Here is an 18,042-nt window from a genome sequence, read left to right as displayed (position 1 = left end):
AGAGGGGAAGAGAGCCCGGGAAAGGGAAAGCAAAGGAAGAGAAGAGAGTAAGGAAACGGAAGGAGAGCCGGGAAAAGGGAAGGAAGAGAAGAGAGGTGGGAGTACGGAATGAGAGAGGGCAAGAGAACTGGGGAAGCAAGAGAAGAGAGTTGGGAAACGGAAGGCGAGCGAGCGCACAGCCCCCCAGCGCTTCCTCTCTTCAGCCGGTGTCAATACCGGGTGCGGGGTGGAAGGCGATCTCCCCCAGCTTCTGGGCCGAAGACTCACCCTCGCAGGCACGGCCCCCGTCGCAGCTCCCACTGGCCTCCGCTGACGTCGAGGGTTCCCCCGGAGTCAGCCACTCACAGCGCGGCTCCCGGGGCAGATCCTGATGACGCGGCGAGGCTCCAACCAACGGCGGCGCAGCTCACGGGGACAGGCCCACTGCAGCGGCCAATCAGAGCGCGCCTCTGCCGACGAGCCTCCGAAAAGCCACCAATGCGGTCGCAGCCCCTTCGTGCCTCGGCCAAGGTGCCGAGCAGCTGCCGGTTGACCCCCGGGCGGGACGGGATACCACTATTTGTGAGGACACGGGGGGGGGGGGGGGGCGGGAGAGGACGAGGGGGGCGGGCGGGAGAGGACGAGGGGGGCGGGAAAGGACACGGACGTCGGGAGGGAGGCGGGAAACGTGGGGACGGCGGGAGGAGGGACACAAGGCAGGACAGCAGCAAGCACGGCCCGGCCGGACCAGACTCGGGGGCGTTCCCGGCGTCGCGTGACGTCGCCAAAGCCAAAGAATCTCGGGAACGCCCCCGTGTCTGGTCCGGCATTGATGGACAGGCCCCTCGTCCAATGGCTAGGCTCCATTTATGGAGCTAGCCAATGGGACGGGGGGGTGTGTTCCATAGTGCTTACTGTACTCAATAGATTTCTCTGGAGGAGGAGCCTAACGGCTCCGCCCCCCAGCGAAACCTAAAAAGGGCACCGTGTCCCCCTCCTGAGACTCTTTGACCCCCAGGGATCTCCACCTCCCTGGGTATTCATTTTAATTAATTGGGGAGTGGGGGGTGGGGGGATGGTGGGGTGGTGGGTGTTGTGCACGGATCCCCCTCCTGGGCACTTTCAAGCCCAGGCACCGCCACCTACCCATGGAGGAAATAGGTGAGGTCATAAGCAGTGCATTGCGGGGGTGCAAGTTAGTTAGCTCAGCTAGCTAAAGCTACTGAATTTCACTGGTTTTGTACGAGTGAAATGTGAGCCTATCTAGAACGTCACTGTAACCTTTTTCTCCTCAATACATTTCTAGCGTTTTTTGTTCAATTCTATTTCCTAACTACAACCTATATATAGTTAATAAGTGAAGCAAATGTAACTGTACCTGGTGTTGGGGAAATGATAGTGTGTATGTATATATATATATATATATATATATATATATATATATATATATATATATATATATATATATATATACACACACACACATATATACACATACACATACACACACAACTTCATTAAAAAAAAATCTATAAAAATATGGCATTGTGAGAGGTCCACTAATCCAAAATGGATTGAATTGTGTTTAGCTGGACATAGAAAAGGGTTGGGACCAAGGCTGAAGAGCTGCCTTGTGAGCAGGGAAGTTGAATTCAGCCATTCAAATTTTGGCCACAAAGAACCGTTTGTAGAAGCTTTACATGTGGAGAGGGGAACGCGACATTGTCTTGAGAGCGGTTTTGTTCCTTCACTAGGCAGAACTATGTGTATATTAAAGGTTTACAGTCCTTGCAGTGTCCTAGATTTTTATCACTCATGCAACGTCAATGTGTTAGACCATAAGAGAAATGATTAGTTTGTAGTTTTGTGCCATCTGAGTTCATAGGCATGGATGGTGCATTAGAGGAAAATGAGGTTTAACTTGTTTTATAGCTTGCAAAGCTGTGAACACAAGCCTCGTTGTGTGCTTTAAAGGGATTGAGGTGTCAAGTGCTGAGTTAAGTCAACAGTAACAGAGGAGATCTGACATGGCAGAACCCTGGAATGTAGCAGAAAAGGAGGACTGCAGATACAACATAGTTTAGTTTGTTCATTTTTCTGGAAAGGATAGTAGTTGTAGGAGGTTTAATCTGGAGAACGTGGTAATTTTCTATAAAGGAGATTCAGAAACAGCAGTTCAGGCCAATAGGAAATGGTTCATCGAGGATAAATTGGCGAGGTGGGAAAACAGAATACAGCATGTGGCTCAGAGTCCATGAGCTTGGGAATTTATGGGAGAAACCTAGAGATTCAATCCAAGTTAAGTTAGTTTAAGGCATTATTTATTATGCAAACCAAGCAAACACCCGCAAACAGAACAAACGATGGACGTGATGCTAAACAATGCAAACATTAACCTCCAGTCACAAAGATTTGGGTTTTATGCATAGTTATTTTGCTCACCACACCACTCCAGTTTGGACTCGGCCATATGCAAATAAGTATTTACCCTGCTCCTTATAGGAACCATCCAGCGCAATCTGCTAAGGCGACAAAGGCAACAATTTTAATCTATTTTGTGATGTTGCTATGTGCGCCCCAAGGGGCTACGGGGATGCCCTGACATCGGTCCCTTGCTCCCCTCGCCACTGGATTTAAGCTAACCTGGCTGATATGGGGCGATGCCCAGAAATTAGTTCCAAGGATACTGGTTTTCGGTCCAGGGAGAACCTGGCTTTGCAGATCGGGTGGACTGTTCCCATGGGGAAAAGGGTCTAGACTGATTTGCATATGGCTGGATCCAACTGGGGTGAGGTGGCAAGAAAAAGAACAATGGATTAAAACCAGATCTGTGACTGGAGTGAGTGTTTGAAAAGTTTCAACACTCCGTTCATCATATTATTTTTTGATGTGATGTTGCATCCAAGCAAACACCCTTCATGATGCCAAATGTTCTGAGTTTGGAGCAACAACTCGTGTTCAATGGAGTGGTATTGGATAATTCCTCCCTAGTTTTCACACAAGTCGCCCAGACATTTCGTTGCTACCCCCAGATGATAAAGTAGGTGAATTTAAAAAAAAGAAAAAAAGGAAAAAAGCTCATCAAATAAATGAGACAATTTCATATTGGTATTAAAATCAAATAAAGTCTACTATTGGAAACGTGTGGCTGGTAGTTGGTTTCCCTGAAATAATATTTTAGTATGAAGAATTAACTATATCAAGTGAAGTCACAAAATTCCAACAATCCGAACTATCTTTGCAACACACAAGTGCCCCATGGCCTTCATATTTTTTATTTATTCATCTATTCTATATTTATACGCTTTGTCTGTGCCTCACTGAAAACACGTTCCAATCGAGCAAACTGCTTTCAGACTGTGTGGCACAGACAAACATACAAAACGTTGCTGAAAGTAATAAATCATTGAACCCAATACAGATTTTATTATAACATTCATACGTAAGTGGAGACAACTCACTTTGAAGTCCAGTGTGTGCATTTTCGGCTCATACTTGGAGTGAAATTTCTCTGGGTGCATCACCACTAGCTTGCCCGTCGCCACTTTCAGGAATTTCATGATCTCACTGCTGAATGTGTGGTGGAACTTGTACTCTTCCCGCAGGTTGTTTGCTGAGAAAAATCAATTCAAACCACTGGTCAGTCCACTGGAGGCGTAGGGAAACACTTTTGTCTTTAATTTAAGACCACATTCTCTCCTGCCCCTCTGTACTGCACCTTCAGCTCACTTGAGCAGAGGTTCTCTTAAAGGTCGATACTATATAAAATGATAGATAACACCTACCTATACGTTGGGCAAAAACAATCTCTATTCTGCCTTTTTACCAATAGCATCATGCTTAAGGAACTGAATCATAACCAAAAGAAATCAGTACAGCCAGGGTACAGGACAGATCTTTATTTCACTATTCCCTCCACGATCATAGCTTGCCTGGCGGGTGCAACGCTTCGTCTATCGTAACTGGGAGGTACTCTGTACAGGAGCTGCACAAACATCCAAAAGGAAAACAGTCACACTCATCTGTAAACCGCTGCTTCCCCTTAGTCAAAGATCTATCACGAGCGAATCATGGTGCACTTCCACAAGACCGCCACCACGTTTCGCCCATGGCCCATTATCGAAGCCTGAGAACTCAAAATCGCCATATAGGTGTAAAGATACATTTAAACACCTGGAAAGTATTTAATTTGGGAAGGCCTTCAAGATGCAAACCCAGAGACCATATCCTACAGAAAACATTCCTCCATGAAAATTGATAAATACACAATTGCTTTTATCACCTTGCTGCTACGATTGTGGCATTCACCCGCCGACGAAACTGTGGCACTTAATGCCATTGAGAAATTATATTTTTAATGGGATTCTCGTCTTGCTAATAGGACAAGGCACAATTGTCAGTTTTTTTTCATTCTTTATTTTCAGAATCTCTGGCTCTCCTGTGCCTCAACCAGAGAAACATTCGATTTACTTAGGGAAGTTTTGCTTTTTTTTTTAGCAAATTCAGTAAACCCTATGCCCAATATTTAAGTCTTCTATGCCTTTATATTTGTTTCTGTTACCACAGTAAATTTACTTCACTCATAATGGACAGTGAGCAGGCACATCTAGGGCTACATTGCGCCCAGGCACCTGACCTGCTATTTAATTAATGTCGGGTCCTACTGTAAACACTCGCAAGACATTCGGAACTTTGTCAAGAATGAAACCTCAAATGCGCTTTTCCTCAACTGAGACTTGGCTGCAGCCTTGACCTAATCTTGATAGCGCCACAGCATCCGTCCAGGTACAAAAATTGTGGATTTCTACCACACTACTAGAACTGGGGGTGGTGGCTATTCTCTATCAAATGCGTTATCGGCATAACAATTGTCACACTTCAATTGATGAAGCAGAATGCTTAGTATTGAATTTGTGCCAATATATGAACCTCTTGGTCATCTAGCTTTAATGGGTAGTTAAAGCCTCATATTTCCTGCTATTGGGTGATCTCAATTACCATCATGCCTATTTCCCCAACTAGGAGTACAAACTTGATTCTGGCTGTGTCCTCTCTTGGTTTGAGGTTTACTGGAACCCAAACTACTCTTTTCGCTGGACAATCTCATTGTTCTATATTTTTTTTATGATCGAGAGGAATGCACATTTCTCTTTCCTCCACTGATCATTTTGTGGTTTCATTTTGATTACCTTTCCATCCTAGTCATCAAGTAGCTAAAGAACATTGGCCACCTTTTTCCTACCCCTCATCCGAAATCTCCCAGTATTAGTTCTGAGAGCCTCTGGCCAGCATGGGGCTTAGCCAGGAGACTGATGGGTCTACAGCCCTCTTCAATGTTAACAGTTGGACAACTAGAACTCTTGACTGTTGCCTTTTAAAAAAAATATCTCAGGTTCACTGGGAGAAGCCCTCCTCACACGTTTTATGCTGATTTGCATGCGGAGAGTTTACACAGCATGCCTTTAGAGTACAGCTGGGGGTCTGTGTATATCACATGGACAACAAGAACCCATAGGTCCCAGACTAAGCATTACTAAACTTCTTTGCAGGGCTCGCCACTTTTAGGTGACCAACACAATTGTGGCAGCTGGTATTTTCCAGTGTGAATTTATTTTAAACTGTACAGGAGTTCACAGCCTTTAACTTCTAAGGGATAAACTCCAGAAAACATTTACGGAAATTGAGTGCCAGCCTTCCATGGATTATTTTAGATGTTAGGAGACTGGCTCTCAAGCTCCTAATGGAGCATCCAACGCAGCTTTTTTTCTTCTATTTGAATTGGGTACAAAGTTCATCTTGCCCACCTCTCCCCTTGACTTCTAACCTACATCCTTCTTTACTAGCGAAGTTTTATCTGCTGATCACATTGTAATTTTTCCATCAACTTGGTAGAATTTAATGAGATTTGGAATCATGCTACAGTTGATTTGCTCTTGAAGATGAGTTGCATACTGCCCCATATCTCCACTACCCTTGCCAGCGGAAACTAGTAAAATGGACATTAACAGACAGATCCACAATGATCTAAAAACTAAGTTAGTTCATCGGATTTCCATACAAATCACAAGACAATCTTCTCTGGTGGAGGCTACAGAGAATCTGAAATGATTCCGGAGCAGGGAGAGGAGTTTAAGCTGCCCTAGTCCTTTGAGATGGATTTGTGATGGGTGCTTGTCATCAGGCCCGTCGGTGGCTAGCATCTTTTCTATTAGACAGAACACAAGTGGGATCTCGTTCTTCTTGTTAACAGTAGCTTCTGTGCTGAAAGGTGTACCACAGGGTTCTTATCCAAGTCCCACCTTGTTTAATTTTTATATGCTTTCCCTGGCAGAACTGGTGCATTCCTGTGGATTAAAGGCAACAATAAACTGTCATCCACTAATATATTAACTTCTCCAAGGATGTCCTCGCCACCCAAGCCAAGCTTTAAACATGTATGAGAGTGGTCAATTTACTCCAACTGCCTCCAGTTGCACTACTAAAACGGAGGTTTTTCTGTAGGGCAGTCAAACCTCTCTGGTCTCCAAGAAATGTGGAACTAGAAGGTTTTAGATCAAGATCTGCCCAGGACTAGTCAAGTGGGCAAAATTGCAGCAATCTGTTTCAGCATTCTAAAACTGCTGTAGAAAATCCTTAGGATTCTCTCATTGGAGGTTAGTAAAGTGGTCATCAACACTTTGTTTCAAGACTGGACAATGGGAACTCCTTGTATCTTGGCATCCCAGCACACCTGTTGGATAAGCTGTAGGCGGATCAACATTCTGCTACCAGGCCGATTCTTCATGTTACTAAAAACAACAACACATATCCATTTTATATAAAGAAATTACACTGGCTGTCAGCCAGTAAGGGGGACATTTTTAGGGCCCTTTGCCAGGATCTTAAATAACTGGGGTCTTGGGCACCTGGCAGATTTAAATACTGCTTATTGTTCCAGGTGGAAGCTGCGCTCGTTGAGTGCATCTGTGGTGTCTCTGCCAAGTTTGTAGCTGGGCTCTTTCCGGTCTTTAAAAAGTTGGAAGAAGCTGCCCATTTCTATCGAACAGTAACCTAGTTTTGTACTTAAGAAAAAGAGCTTTCCAGTATAAATGGAAGCTTCTGTAAAATCTGCATCTTTTAACGTCAGGTCGTTTTCTTGGTGGCACAGTGCTTTAGAAGAAAAATGCTACTTACCAGTATGCATCTGTTCTTGGCAGGTAGAGCTGCAGATTCACACACTGTGCATAGATCGCCATCTGGTGTTGGGTCCGGATGTTTGCAATTTGTTGTTGTCCTGGAAGTCTTTGGAAGCCACAAGATAGGGGACTCCTCCATTGGACCATAGTGCGCATGGGTATCAGCTCTACCTTCAGATTATTTTTCCACCAGTTAGGAAAATGATGAGTTTTGTGAGAAACTCCAAAGATGCCCATGTATGCTGTATCTAAATAAGATAATACTGGAGCAGATAAAGGTAGTCGGGGAGGCGGGTGGGCGTGTGTGGATCTGCAGCTCTACATGCCAAGAACAGATGCATACTGGTAAGTAGCATTTTCAGTTTGAGGCATATGAGCTGCAGATCACACACTGAATAGATTGTATAGCAGTACTCCACCGTAGCGGCGACCACCAATATCTGTTGCAGTTTTTTGAAATAATGTTTTGAGTACAGCCTCGCCCACACTAGCTTGTTGCTTTGCTGGCACATCTACACAATAGTGTATTGTGAATGTGTGCGCTTTAGACCATGTAGCTGCTTTGTAGATGTCATCTAAGGGAATGTTCCCTAAGAAAGCCATTGAAGCCCCTATTTTTCTGGTAGAGTGGGCATTAGGGGGAATAGATAACGTACGTTTTTCTTTATGAATTTGTATGCATTTGACAATCCACCTTGCAATTCCAGCTTTTGATATAGGATTGCCTTTATGTGGTGGTGGAAAGGATACAAAAAGTTGTTGAGTTTTACAAAAAGGTTTTGTTCTGTCAATATAATAAAGGAGTGCTCTTTTCACGTCTAGCCTATGAAGAGCACTTTGTGAGAAGAATATTAGCAACTCTACAGACGGATTAAGATGAAATGGAGAAATAACTTTAGGAAGAAATCTTGGGTTTGTTCTGAGAACCAACTTTATTATGATGCAGTTGTAAAAATGGTTCTTGTATAGTAAGTGCTTGTAGTTCACCGACTCTAAGGAAAGTGAGGGCCACTAGGAAAGCAACTTTCCATGTGAGAAACTGCAATTCACATTTGTGCAAGGGTTCGAATGGAGGACCTATTAGTCTTGTGAGCACAATATTTAAGTTCCATACAGGCGAGGGTGGTACCCTGGGTGGAATTATTCTTTTGAGTCCTTCCATAAAGGTTTTGATGGCAGGTACTCTGAATAGTGACAAATGCTGTCGGTTTTGTAAATAGGCTGCTATAGCAGCAAGATGTGTATGCTAGGTTAGACCTAGTTTCCTTGACAGCATTCATGCAAACAGGGGGAAAGTTAAGATAACCAAACTCTAGGACTTCAGGAGCCAGATCACTAGGTTGAGCTGTGCTGTATCTGGGTGTCTGATCTCTCCATGGCTCTGGGCTAGGAGATGTGGAGAGAGGTGTAGTTTTTGGTGCGGGACTACCGATAGTTCTAGTAATGTCGTGTACCACGGTTGTCAGGCCCATGTTTGAGCAACTAGAATGATGGTCAGCGAGTGCTACTGCAGTTTGCGCACCGCCAGTGGAATGAGTGGGAGAGGCGGAAAAGTGTACGCAAATTTGCCTGACCAATTCATCCATTTTGCATTGCCTTTGGACAATGGGTGTGGATACCCGGCAGCGAAGCTTGGGCATCTGGTGTTTTTGTGTGTGGCAAATAGATCTATCTCTGGGTGCCCCCACAACTGGAAAAACATTGAAGAACTTGCGGATGAAGTTCCCCCTCTGTTGCTTCTGTTGAGTCTGTTGCGTTTGATGACTTAACAGATCTGCTATAGTGTTCTGGACTCCTGGAACATGTTGGGCTAGGAGAAAAATGTTTTGAGGAATAACCCATCTCCATATGCTTTGTGCTAGTTTGGAGAGTTGCAGGGAGTGAGTTCCTGTATGTAATACATTGCTGTCATATTGTCCGTGCTGACTCGTACAGCTTTGCCCAGAATGTGTTTCTGGAACGACTTCAGTGCTAGGAATATGGCTAGTAACTCTAGGCGATTGGTGTGGAGCAACCTTTGTTGGGGTGTCCACATGCCCTGCATGGTATGATTCAAAAGATGAGCTCCCCATCCGGAGAGCAATGCGTCCGCTGTTAGTACAATAAGTGTCACTGGCTAGATGAACGGTTACCCCATGGAAAGGTTTTTGGTGTTCCACCACTGCAGAGAGCGATGTGTGCGACCGTGCACCAACACCAGACCGGTCAGTTGACCTTGGTTCCACTGAATTGGTAGACATTCCTGTAGGGGGAGCATTTGAAGTCTTGCATGAGGTACTAGGAATATGCAAGATGTCATCACCCGTATAAGTTGCATGAACACTCGCTGGAAGAGTGCCTTGTGACTAGGCTTTGTATGCTTGCTATTCTGGCTGGACTGGGATATGCAAGTGCCTTTGAGGTATTTATTGTAGCCGGAGGTATTGTATGTGGGACGGTTGTAGGCGAGACTTTGGGTGGTTTATGGTAAACCCAAAGTCGTGCAGCAGTTGGATTGTGGCGTCAGTGTGGTGTACACACTGGTTGTATGACTTGGCTTTTATGAGCCAGTCATCTAGGTAGGGGTAGACATGAATATACTGCCTTTTTAGATGAGCTGCCAATACTGCTAGACACTTGGTGAAGACTCTGGGTGCTGTGGTGACTCCGAATGGGAGAACCTTGAATTGATAATGCTGACCGTCCACCACAAACCTGAAATATTTCCTGTGAGAGGTGTGAATAGGAATATGAAAGTAGGCGTCCTTGAGATCTAGAGTGGCAAGGAAATCGCCTTGTGCAAGGAAAGGAAGGACCTGTTGAAGCGTGACCATGTGTAAGTGGTCTGATTGTATGTACAGGTTTGGGGTCTGAGGTCCAGAATGGGTCTCAGAGAGCCATCCTTCTTTGGAATGAGGAAGTACAGGGAGTAAACCCCTGTGTTTTGCTGATGTAGGGGTACTGGTTCTATTGCATGTTTTTGCAGGAGGGAGATGACCTCCTGTTTTAACAGTGATCAGTGTTCTAGTGACATTGGGTGCTCCCTGGGTGGTATGTTTAGGGGGGGTAGAAAGGAGTTCTAGACAGTAACCTGTTTGAATGATTTGTCTGTGGTGATTTTGCTCCAGACAGGAAGGAACTGTTGTATTCTCCCCCCCCCCCCCACCCCCCCCCCCCCGACAGGAGTGGATTGGTCCGGGGGGAGCGGAGGGAAGTCATTGGGTAGGGGTGGAGGCAGTTCGGGTGTTGTTGGTCTTGCCTCTACCTTTGTGGTCGCCTCTGTAGCCTCCTCTTTGGTAACCTCTGGTGAATGTTTACTGGGTAAGAGTCTTGTAAGAGGTGGAAGGGTTGTCAGAGAGGTAGCCTCTGGAGGTGCCTTTGTAGGAAGAGCGACAAAAAGAGCGTCTGGGAGCTTGCGATTGCAAGGCTCCCATAGATTTGGCTGTATCAGTGTCTTTCTTCATCTTTTCAAGTGATGAATCTACATTAGGTCCACATAAGTGTTCCTGATCAAATGGCTGGTTTAAAATGGAACTTTGTACTTCCGGTTTAAAATCTGAAATGCATAGCCAAGCAGGTCTACGGAGAAGTACACTTGTGTTGACTGCTCTGGAGGCTGTATCTGCTGCGTCCAGAGCACAACAAATGGAGGTGCTACTGATGATCTTTCCCTCTTGTGTGAGGTCATTGGCCCTGTTCTTATATTTATCTGGTAGGTGCTGCAATAGGGTCTCAAGTTCATCGTAACGTGCCCTATTATACCTTCTAACAGAGCTTGAGTGTTGGTGATACATCATATGTTAGCTCCTTGTGACACAGTTCTTTTGCCAGAGGCGTCAAGTAGTTTGGACTCTTTATCGGGGTGGAGCGTCACTGGAGGTCTGAGAGTTGGCTCTCTTTCTAGCATAGGAAACTACTAGTGAATCTAAAGGTATTGGTCCTTTAACCCCTTCCCTGCTCAGGACGAGCTGAGCTCGTCATGAGGCACAGTTGAGCTGTGCTGATGACGAGCTCAGCTCGTCATGAACAATGGGAAAATATCATTTTCAGCACAGGAGGAAAATATCAATAGCAGCCAAGGTGTTAATATAAACTTGGTCCCCAGGGGCAGCTTTATACTTTGTCGATCCTGGGGTTAATAATTCTTGCCTTTACACGGTCTTTAAACCCTTCAGGTGCATGCTTGATGACCCCTTTTAGCATGCGTAAAATAGAAGTGGACCTTTGTGAGGTATCAAAAGTGTCCATTAGGAAATACTCTTCCACTGGGCCTGTGTGGAAACTAACCCCATGGTATTGGGCAGCTCTGTGAAGTAGCCGATTAAAACCGGTTGTGTCCTCTGGAGGGGAAGGCCTAGAGGGGTAGATAACCTCCTGTGGAACATTAGGGACGTCTGGCGTGTTGTAGTCGTCCCAAGGATCAGGAGAAGGTGGAATATGGTCCCCTTATGGCTCCTCATCCGCACCCTCCCCTTCATCAGAAGGGTCATCATTCCCTGGTGGAGGAGAATGGCGTGGTGGGAGAGGTGGTGGAGAAAGTGGAGGAGGTGGTGGAGAAGGGACCCTAAGGTAAGATGTGGCAATGCCCCTCTTTTTAGGTGGTGGAGCGGGTGCAGGCATATCCAATGGTCTCTTCTTGGAACTCAGGGTGAGCGGACCAGTTTCAGGGTCTTTTAGAAGAGTTTTTTGTCGATGGTCTGGTGCAAAATGCTCTTCTGATGGAAGTTGATCTTTCAGCACACACTTCTTCGGTTCGGTAGACTTCGGTACTGACTCCGGAACGGTTTTGTGGTCTTTTGGCTTGGAACCGTGATGTTTTACAGTCTCTGTGGCGGTTTGTGGAACCGGTTGTTTTCTTTGTTCAGAGGTCTTTTTCGGCTCCGAAGGGCCTGGATCCAAACTTTTACGGAGCGGCTTTTTGCTCGGCTCAGAGTGTTTTTTCGGAGTGGATGGGTCGGCGCTTGTAGATTTGTGCCGAGTGCTTGGATGTGGAGGCAGCAATCCGCACGGAGGAGGGGGTGGCTCATTTTTTGGAGCCGGTGACCGTGCTTCGGTACTGGTGGCAAACTGACTTGAGCCAGAGTCGCCTGAAGGCTTAATAGGCTTCTTTGCCGAGTCTGGGGGCGGGGCATTGGGAAGCAGTCTCTCTGTGTGCACCTGGGCCCGAAGGTGAAGGTGTGACCGAAGCCTTTTTGGATGGTGTATGGAGGGAGTGAGGGTCGACGTCTTTACTTACGACCCACTGTGCAGGAGGATTTTCTTCGACCTTGGAGCCGCTGCAGAGGGGTTCTTGGATTTGCTCCTCTTCAGGTACATAGACGCCATCCTGGAAGATGTCGTCGGAATGGATGTCGACGAGCGAGCCATTTTCCTTCGAGCCCAACGATCCAGAATAGTCTTCTTGGAGCGGAAAGAGGCGCAAGCTGCACAGTCTCTGGCCTGGTGCTCCGGTGAGAGGCTAAGGTTACACACCTCATGCAGATCGGTGTGGGGAAACTTCGACCCACATTGAGGACACTTTTTGAATGGAGTCCTTTCCATGAGCCAGATGCCAAGGCCCAAGTAGGCCCGAAGGCCCTCGTCGACGATCAGAATCGAGGACGTTCGACATTGGAGAGATGCACGACTACTTGGATTCGCGATTGAAAACAATACAGTAGAAAGGGTGAAGGATAGCTTGTTGAAAGTAGAATTGGTGATGGTTCCGAACTGGAGAGCGAGAAACACATCCGAGCCCGATGGCGTAAAAAAACTCTCAAGATGGAGCCGATGCCCATGCTCACTATGGTCCAAAGGAGGAGTCACCTATCTCGTGACTTCCAAAGACTTTTCAAGGACAACAACAAAGTGCAAACATCCGGACCCAACACCAGATGGCGATCTATGCACAGTGTGTGATCTGCAGCTCATATGGCTCGAACATAAACTTAAGAGCAAAGAGTAAAATATAAGAGCAAGAGTGCATGAAAAGACAAGCATTTGCAATGCAATAGGTCTCGCAGTAGTTAAAGTTTGAGCTACTGGCATTGCAAATAATGATGCAACGCCAATAGCTCAAACTTTCAGTAATGCGAGACCTATTGGATTGCAAATGCTTATTAGTCTTGCTACGTGGACGCATGAGCAGTGACGGAGCCCACAGTCATGTTGTAATTACCCAAAACAAGACAAAACACATGACTGTGATGCTGCAGCCTATTGTGAACCTCCCCTTTTTGTCAGCATCCATATGTACAAAGCACAGATTCAAAACAAAGGGATGACCGACCGGCTGAGACCCACGGGAAACAAGATTCAGGCACCAATGACAACGTGTGAGCAGGACTCCAGCAGTGTTGTTCACTTTGATCAGTCCAAATCAATAACAATAAAGGAGAGAGAGAGAGATATATATAAAGAACAATAAAGGAGAGAGAGAGATAAATAAACGAGAGGGAGGGAGAGATCAATAACAATAAAGGAGAGAGAGCGATAAATAATAAAGGCACGTGGGTTTTAGGTTTCGGCATGCAGAACAGTCACTTCATGCAGCAAAGCCGGTTTACAAAGATATGGGACGGTGGCAAAGAGCTTTATGAACAAGTCCGGTGCATTGCTGTCCCACGCGCACATGTTCTGGTCTGACAGACAGTAGCATTGAGGAACTGCAGCACCCCGTCTCGAGTCAGTCACACTGTCCGTGCTGTTTAGGACTCTAACTCTTACTTGTATTTATTTACTCCGAGCACGCTCTGGGCTAGTTGCCGGACTGTCATTCTCAGAAATGCATATTGCCCAAGCGCAGCACGGCAGAAATCTAAGTAAAGAAGCATTGTCAAAGGCAATCTGGTGGGATGGCTAGCGGGTGATGTTTTTTCTGGCGAGGTAGGAGGGGAAGGTCTGACAGAAACAACTGGAGGGTTTTGGGGATTTAAAAGCAACAGCAGGAGGGGTGGGGGTGAATTGAGAAAGCCACAGAGGGATAGTGGGGGAGAACTGGAAATAGTGGCGGGGTGAGGGGTTTAAAACAATAATGGGAAGGTGGATGATGGCATTGAAAACAGCAATGGGACGGGGGAAGGTTTGAAAGTAATCACACCAAAATAAAATTCGAGTATGCATTAACCTCGCCACAAGAAGTGGGTGAGAGGGACCAGTGTACATTACCTTTGGATCTATTTGGTGCTATATAAAGCTGCAACAAATGGGCTATCCCTCAGATTGCTGCCCCTCGGGGGGAGGGGGTTTGCTGGGGAAAAAGGACGGTGAGCACTTGAAAGCTTTCCCAGTAACTTTATCACAAGTGGGAGAGGGGGTATTTAATTAAAGCACTGGTCTATTTTCATTTAAATTGTGAAAAGTCAGCACATCTTTAATGCTAAGTCACATTTCGAAAAAAGGCCCGGTGCGTTTTATTTTCCGGCCCATATTGTAACAAAGCAAAGGCAAATACATTTGTATGGCGCCTCCTTGTGCATCTCTCCACCTTCTGCCTCCTAGGCAGTGCACCAGGCGCTGACCACAGGGGGCGCTGTGTTTGGAAATAATAGCAGTAACTTATGGTTTAAAAGCACCTGCTGGAGAGTTGCTTGTGTGTTCAGTAGTTTTCAGGCTACAATAAAAAAGTAAAGATAAGTCTGGTGATTAATGTTTCTGCTGAGAGAGATCAGGGTTGTGTCTAGAGGCAGTTTTTGAGTCATCATAAAGTAACTCAGAGGGTTAGCGTCCGTGCTGCAGAGAACATGTATCATACAGATCACAGAACTGTATTTTATGTGCATAGATCAATGGGCTACTGCTTTGGTCACAGAAATCCTTTTGTCATTTGCAGTTCATAAGTTACAATTCTAATATAGCAGTCTCCTTTGGACTGTTATCAAAAAGCTGCATGCAAAATGCATGGTATAGGTAAGATTATTATTTTTTAGCCCAGTCTTTCATTATCCTAATGTTGCTACAAAGTTATTTTGGGTATAAATTAACTTTTTAATAGGATGTTTAATATTACGCATGGCTTTTTCAAATGTCAGCTGGGAATCCCCGCTCTAAACATGCCATTGGTTTCACTTTTCGGACAAACTACTGGGGTTTAAACCATTGGTGAGATGCTGTAACTGATGCCCGGTTCCTCACCACCCTGCACATCTCCCACTGAGGAGCCTGCAAAAAAGTGGCAGACAGTTCCCCAAGATCCTATGGTGTGGTGAAAACTGGCGATATTGTGCAGTGACATGAAACTGGCGCTCACGCCTCACGGCTTCCACCCAAAGCATAGCTGCCAAGGTTTCAGATTGCTATGTGTGACATTGTTATAATTGTAGTGCAATTATGAGTGACATTTCAACAAATATGAGTGACACTTTTTGCGAGCAAAATCAAGCAATGAAGATGAGGGAAACATATACATATCAAAAAATTTACTAAAATTATGAAAATGTCACACGTAGCAATCTAAAACCTTGGCAGCTATCTAATAAAACTTCAAATCTGACCTTAGCATGAACATTTAAAATGGCAGCAGCTTTCATGTTTTACTCTTACCAAGTTTAACGAGTCACAGTGCTGCAGCGGAAAATCTAAAGACTGCTGGGGATGGGTCCCGAGTCTGTCACACTCCTTGGACGCAGGCAGCTGCTGGCAATCTGGACACATTTCAGGTAGTGATGGCCGTGATATATTCTGCTAAATGGCACTGTTGTCTCGAGAGCCGTGCTTGTTGTGCCTTTTAAAGACAAACAGCACCTACTCTCAGACTCACACTGTGTGGGACACAACCTTCAGAGATCCTCCACAACAGAGACTAATAAAAAGGCAGGAAGTGTCGAGGTCAGGAGGTGACAGGCCGGCCACCGAACTCCTCCTGTAATTATCTAATTTGGCGCAGGGGGGCAATGAAATCTTGGAGGCCGGGCGAGCAGGAAATTCTGATTTGAAAAGTAAGTGTGCCATCGATGTGCACTCTGCCTGCCTCCAGGCTTGACCCCAGGCTGCTGGCACTCGAGTCGATAGCCGAGACCGGACGAGTCGAGTGTCAGCAGCCTGGGGTGAAGACTGGATTGGAGGCAGAGTGCACATCGATGCACACTTACTTTTCAAATCAGAATTTCCTGCAGCGGGTCGGGACGAGTCGACTCGAGTGCCAGCAGCCTGGGGTGAAGCCTGGAGGCAGGCAGAGTGCACATCGATGGCACAATTACTTTTCATTTCAGAATTTCCTGCTTGCCCCCGCAATCGATCATGCTCTTTTGCGCGGTGGCAGCCATGAGAGACTCGAGTCTCGTGTAGTACTCCACTGACTCAGATGAGTCTACTGCTGCCTACTTCCTCTGACTTCCTTCGGACATGATAGCAAACTTTACCGCCGCCCGGCACATCCGGATAATTAATCCCGGCCCCCATGGTGTGCCACGCCCACGGTTGACTGATAGCAGCATCGACTGCGTTATACTTGAATGACAGGACTGCCAAAGGGGATTACAGCGGTACGAAAATCATCTCTGCGATGTCAGAGATACGAAATATTACCTGCCTGTCACTTTCTCTGCGGAGGCGCGTGAGGCATGCAGATAATGAGATAATGGGGGGGGGGGTAAAATTAAGCGGCAGGAAGCAGAGACGTTTTAAGACAGGCCATTGGCAAAGTGAACTCTGTCCCCATGCACTTTTACTGTCTACTGGGCCCGGCCGCGGCACTGGAGGCTCGTTGCGGCCGCCATTATAATGTATTTAGGGAGGAGTGGGGAAACTGTGTTCGATCGTTCCAGGTCCCAACTAAATTATAAAGGCCGCAATGGGCGTCCCGTCCCCCCCGAACCCCCCTAGCTACGCCACTCAGTTATGTAGGCTGCTCCGGTCCTCCGCTCGGGATACCACTTGCCAGACGCTTCTCTGCTCCTTCTCGGGGTCCGCGCAAGCGCGCCGCGTGTTGTCGTGGCTATGGGCACGTGACCAGCGAAAGCAGCCCGGGTTTACAGTGAGAGGGCGGGGGCTGTCCTCGCATGCGCGCCCCCGGCGCCAAAGCAGAGTGCAGGAATCTGAAGTCCCGGGTCCCAGGAGGGGGCCCGGGTGAAGACCAGCGCTGGGGACACAGAACACGCTGAAAGAGCCTGGTGAGTGGAGGTGAGTGGGGGTGAAGGCGGTTGCGTGCGGCTGTATGTGTGTGTTGTGTGTGTGCGTCTGTCTGTCTGTGTGTGTGTGTTGTGTGTGCGCCTGCCTGCATGTGTTGTGAACAGCCTGCCGGAATCGGAGCGCGACCTGATCCGATTCCGGCAGGCTGCGTGCGCGTGCCAGTCTTTTGTCCTAAACCTCGTTAGTCCTTGAAAGCCAGAATGATTGCAATAGGACTCCACTGCGACAATCGCTTTCGCGATTGCGTCGCAGTGCGAGCCCTAAAAAAGGGAAGTGAACAACCCATTTCACTTTATTAATATCTGACAATCAACTGGGTTACTCACCAGCATCCTGATACTGCTGGTATGCTTTATCCTTTTCTCCATCAAACACCCCAATAAGTATGACATCGTCGCCATCCTTAAGAAACTCCTGCACTTGCTTGGTGGCTTGTATCTGTTTAGAAGGTGGGCCAGACTGCTCAATCATGTAGTCAACAATACCTGGAACAAAGAAGTAGCATAAAGATGTTCAGAAAGAGAAGCCCAAATAATAATATTTGTATATTCACATAGGGTGACCAATGCTGCAACTGGTAATAGATGCCCGAAGGTTCCTTATATGCTACACTATACATTTCCAGATTCAGGATACAAATGGCTTACTGTTTTAGCCTGTGGCTGATGTCGCACATCCACTCTGACATTAGCACATATCTGAAAACATCAGGCAGGGCACGCTTACATGGAGGTTTTTAAAGGAATTTCATATAGCGTAAATTTGACCCAAAGGTATCGGCTATCAGAGCACTTTACACAAG

At 46.4% G+C, this 18,042-nt stretch overlaps 1 protein-coding gene across 1 annotated transcript in view; it reads right to left on the bottom strand.

Annotated features, from left to right (window-relative positions):
* PDIA4 (protein disulfide isomerase family A member 4) overlaps nt 1-18,042 on the bottom strand; it is a 147,917-nt gene that overhangs the window by 55,158 nt on the left and 74,717 nt on the right. The window contains exons 6-7 of the mRNA XM_086964915.1: nt 17,567-17,725; nt 3,441-3,592 (exon numbers count right to left, since the gene is read on the bottom strand). Of these exons, the coding sequence (XP_086821041.1) occupies nt 3,441-3,592; nt 17,567-17,725 (311 nt within the window). The remainder of the gene's footprint in view (nt 1-3,440; nt 3,593-17,566; nt 17,726-18,042) is intronic.

The sequence above is a fragment of the Lissotriton vulgaris genome, chromosome 4_1 (assembly GCF_964263255.1).
Source record: "Lissotriton vulgaris chromosome 4_1, aLisVul1.2, whole genome shotgun sequence".
Lineage (NCBI taxonomy): Eukaryota > Metazoa > Chordata > Amphibia > Caudata > Salamandridae > Lissotriton > Lissotriton vulgaris.
The sequence above is the reverse complement of the archived record's forward strand: the minus strand, read 5'-3'. Positions and strand labels throughout refer to the sequence as shown.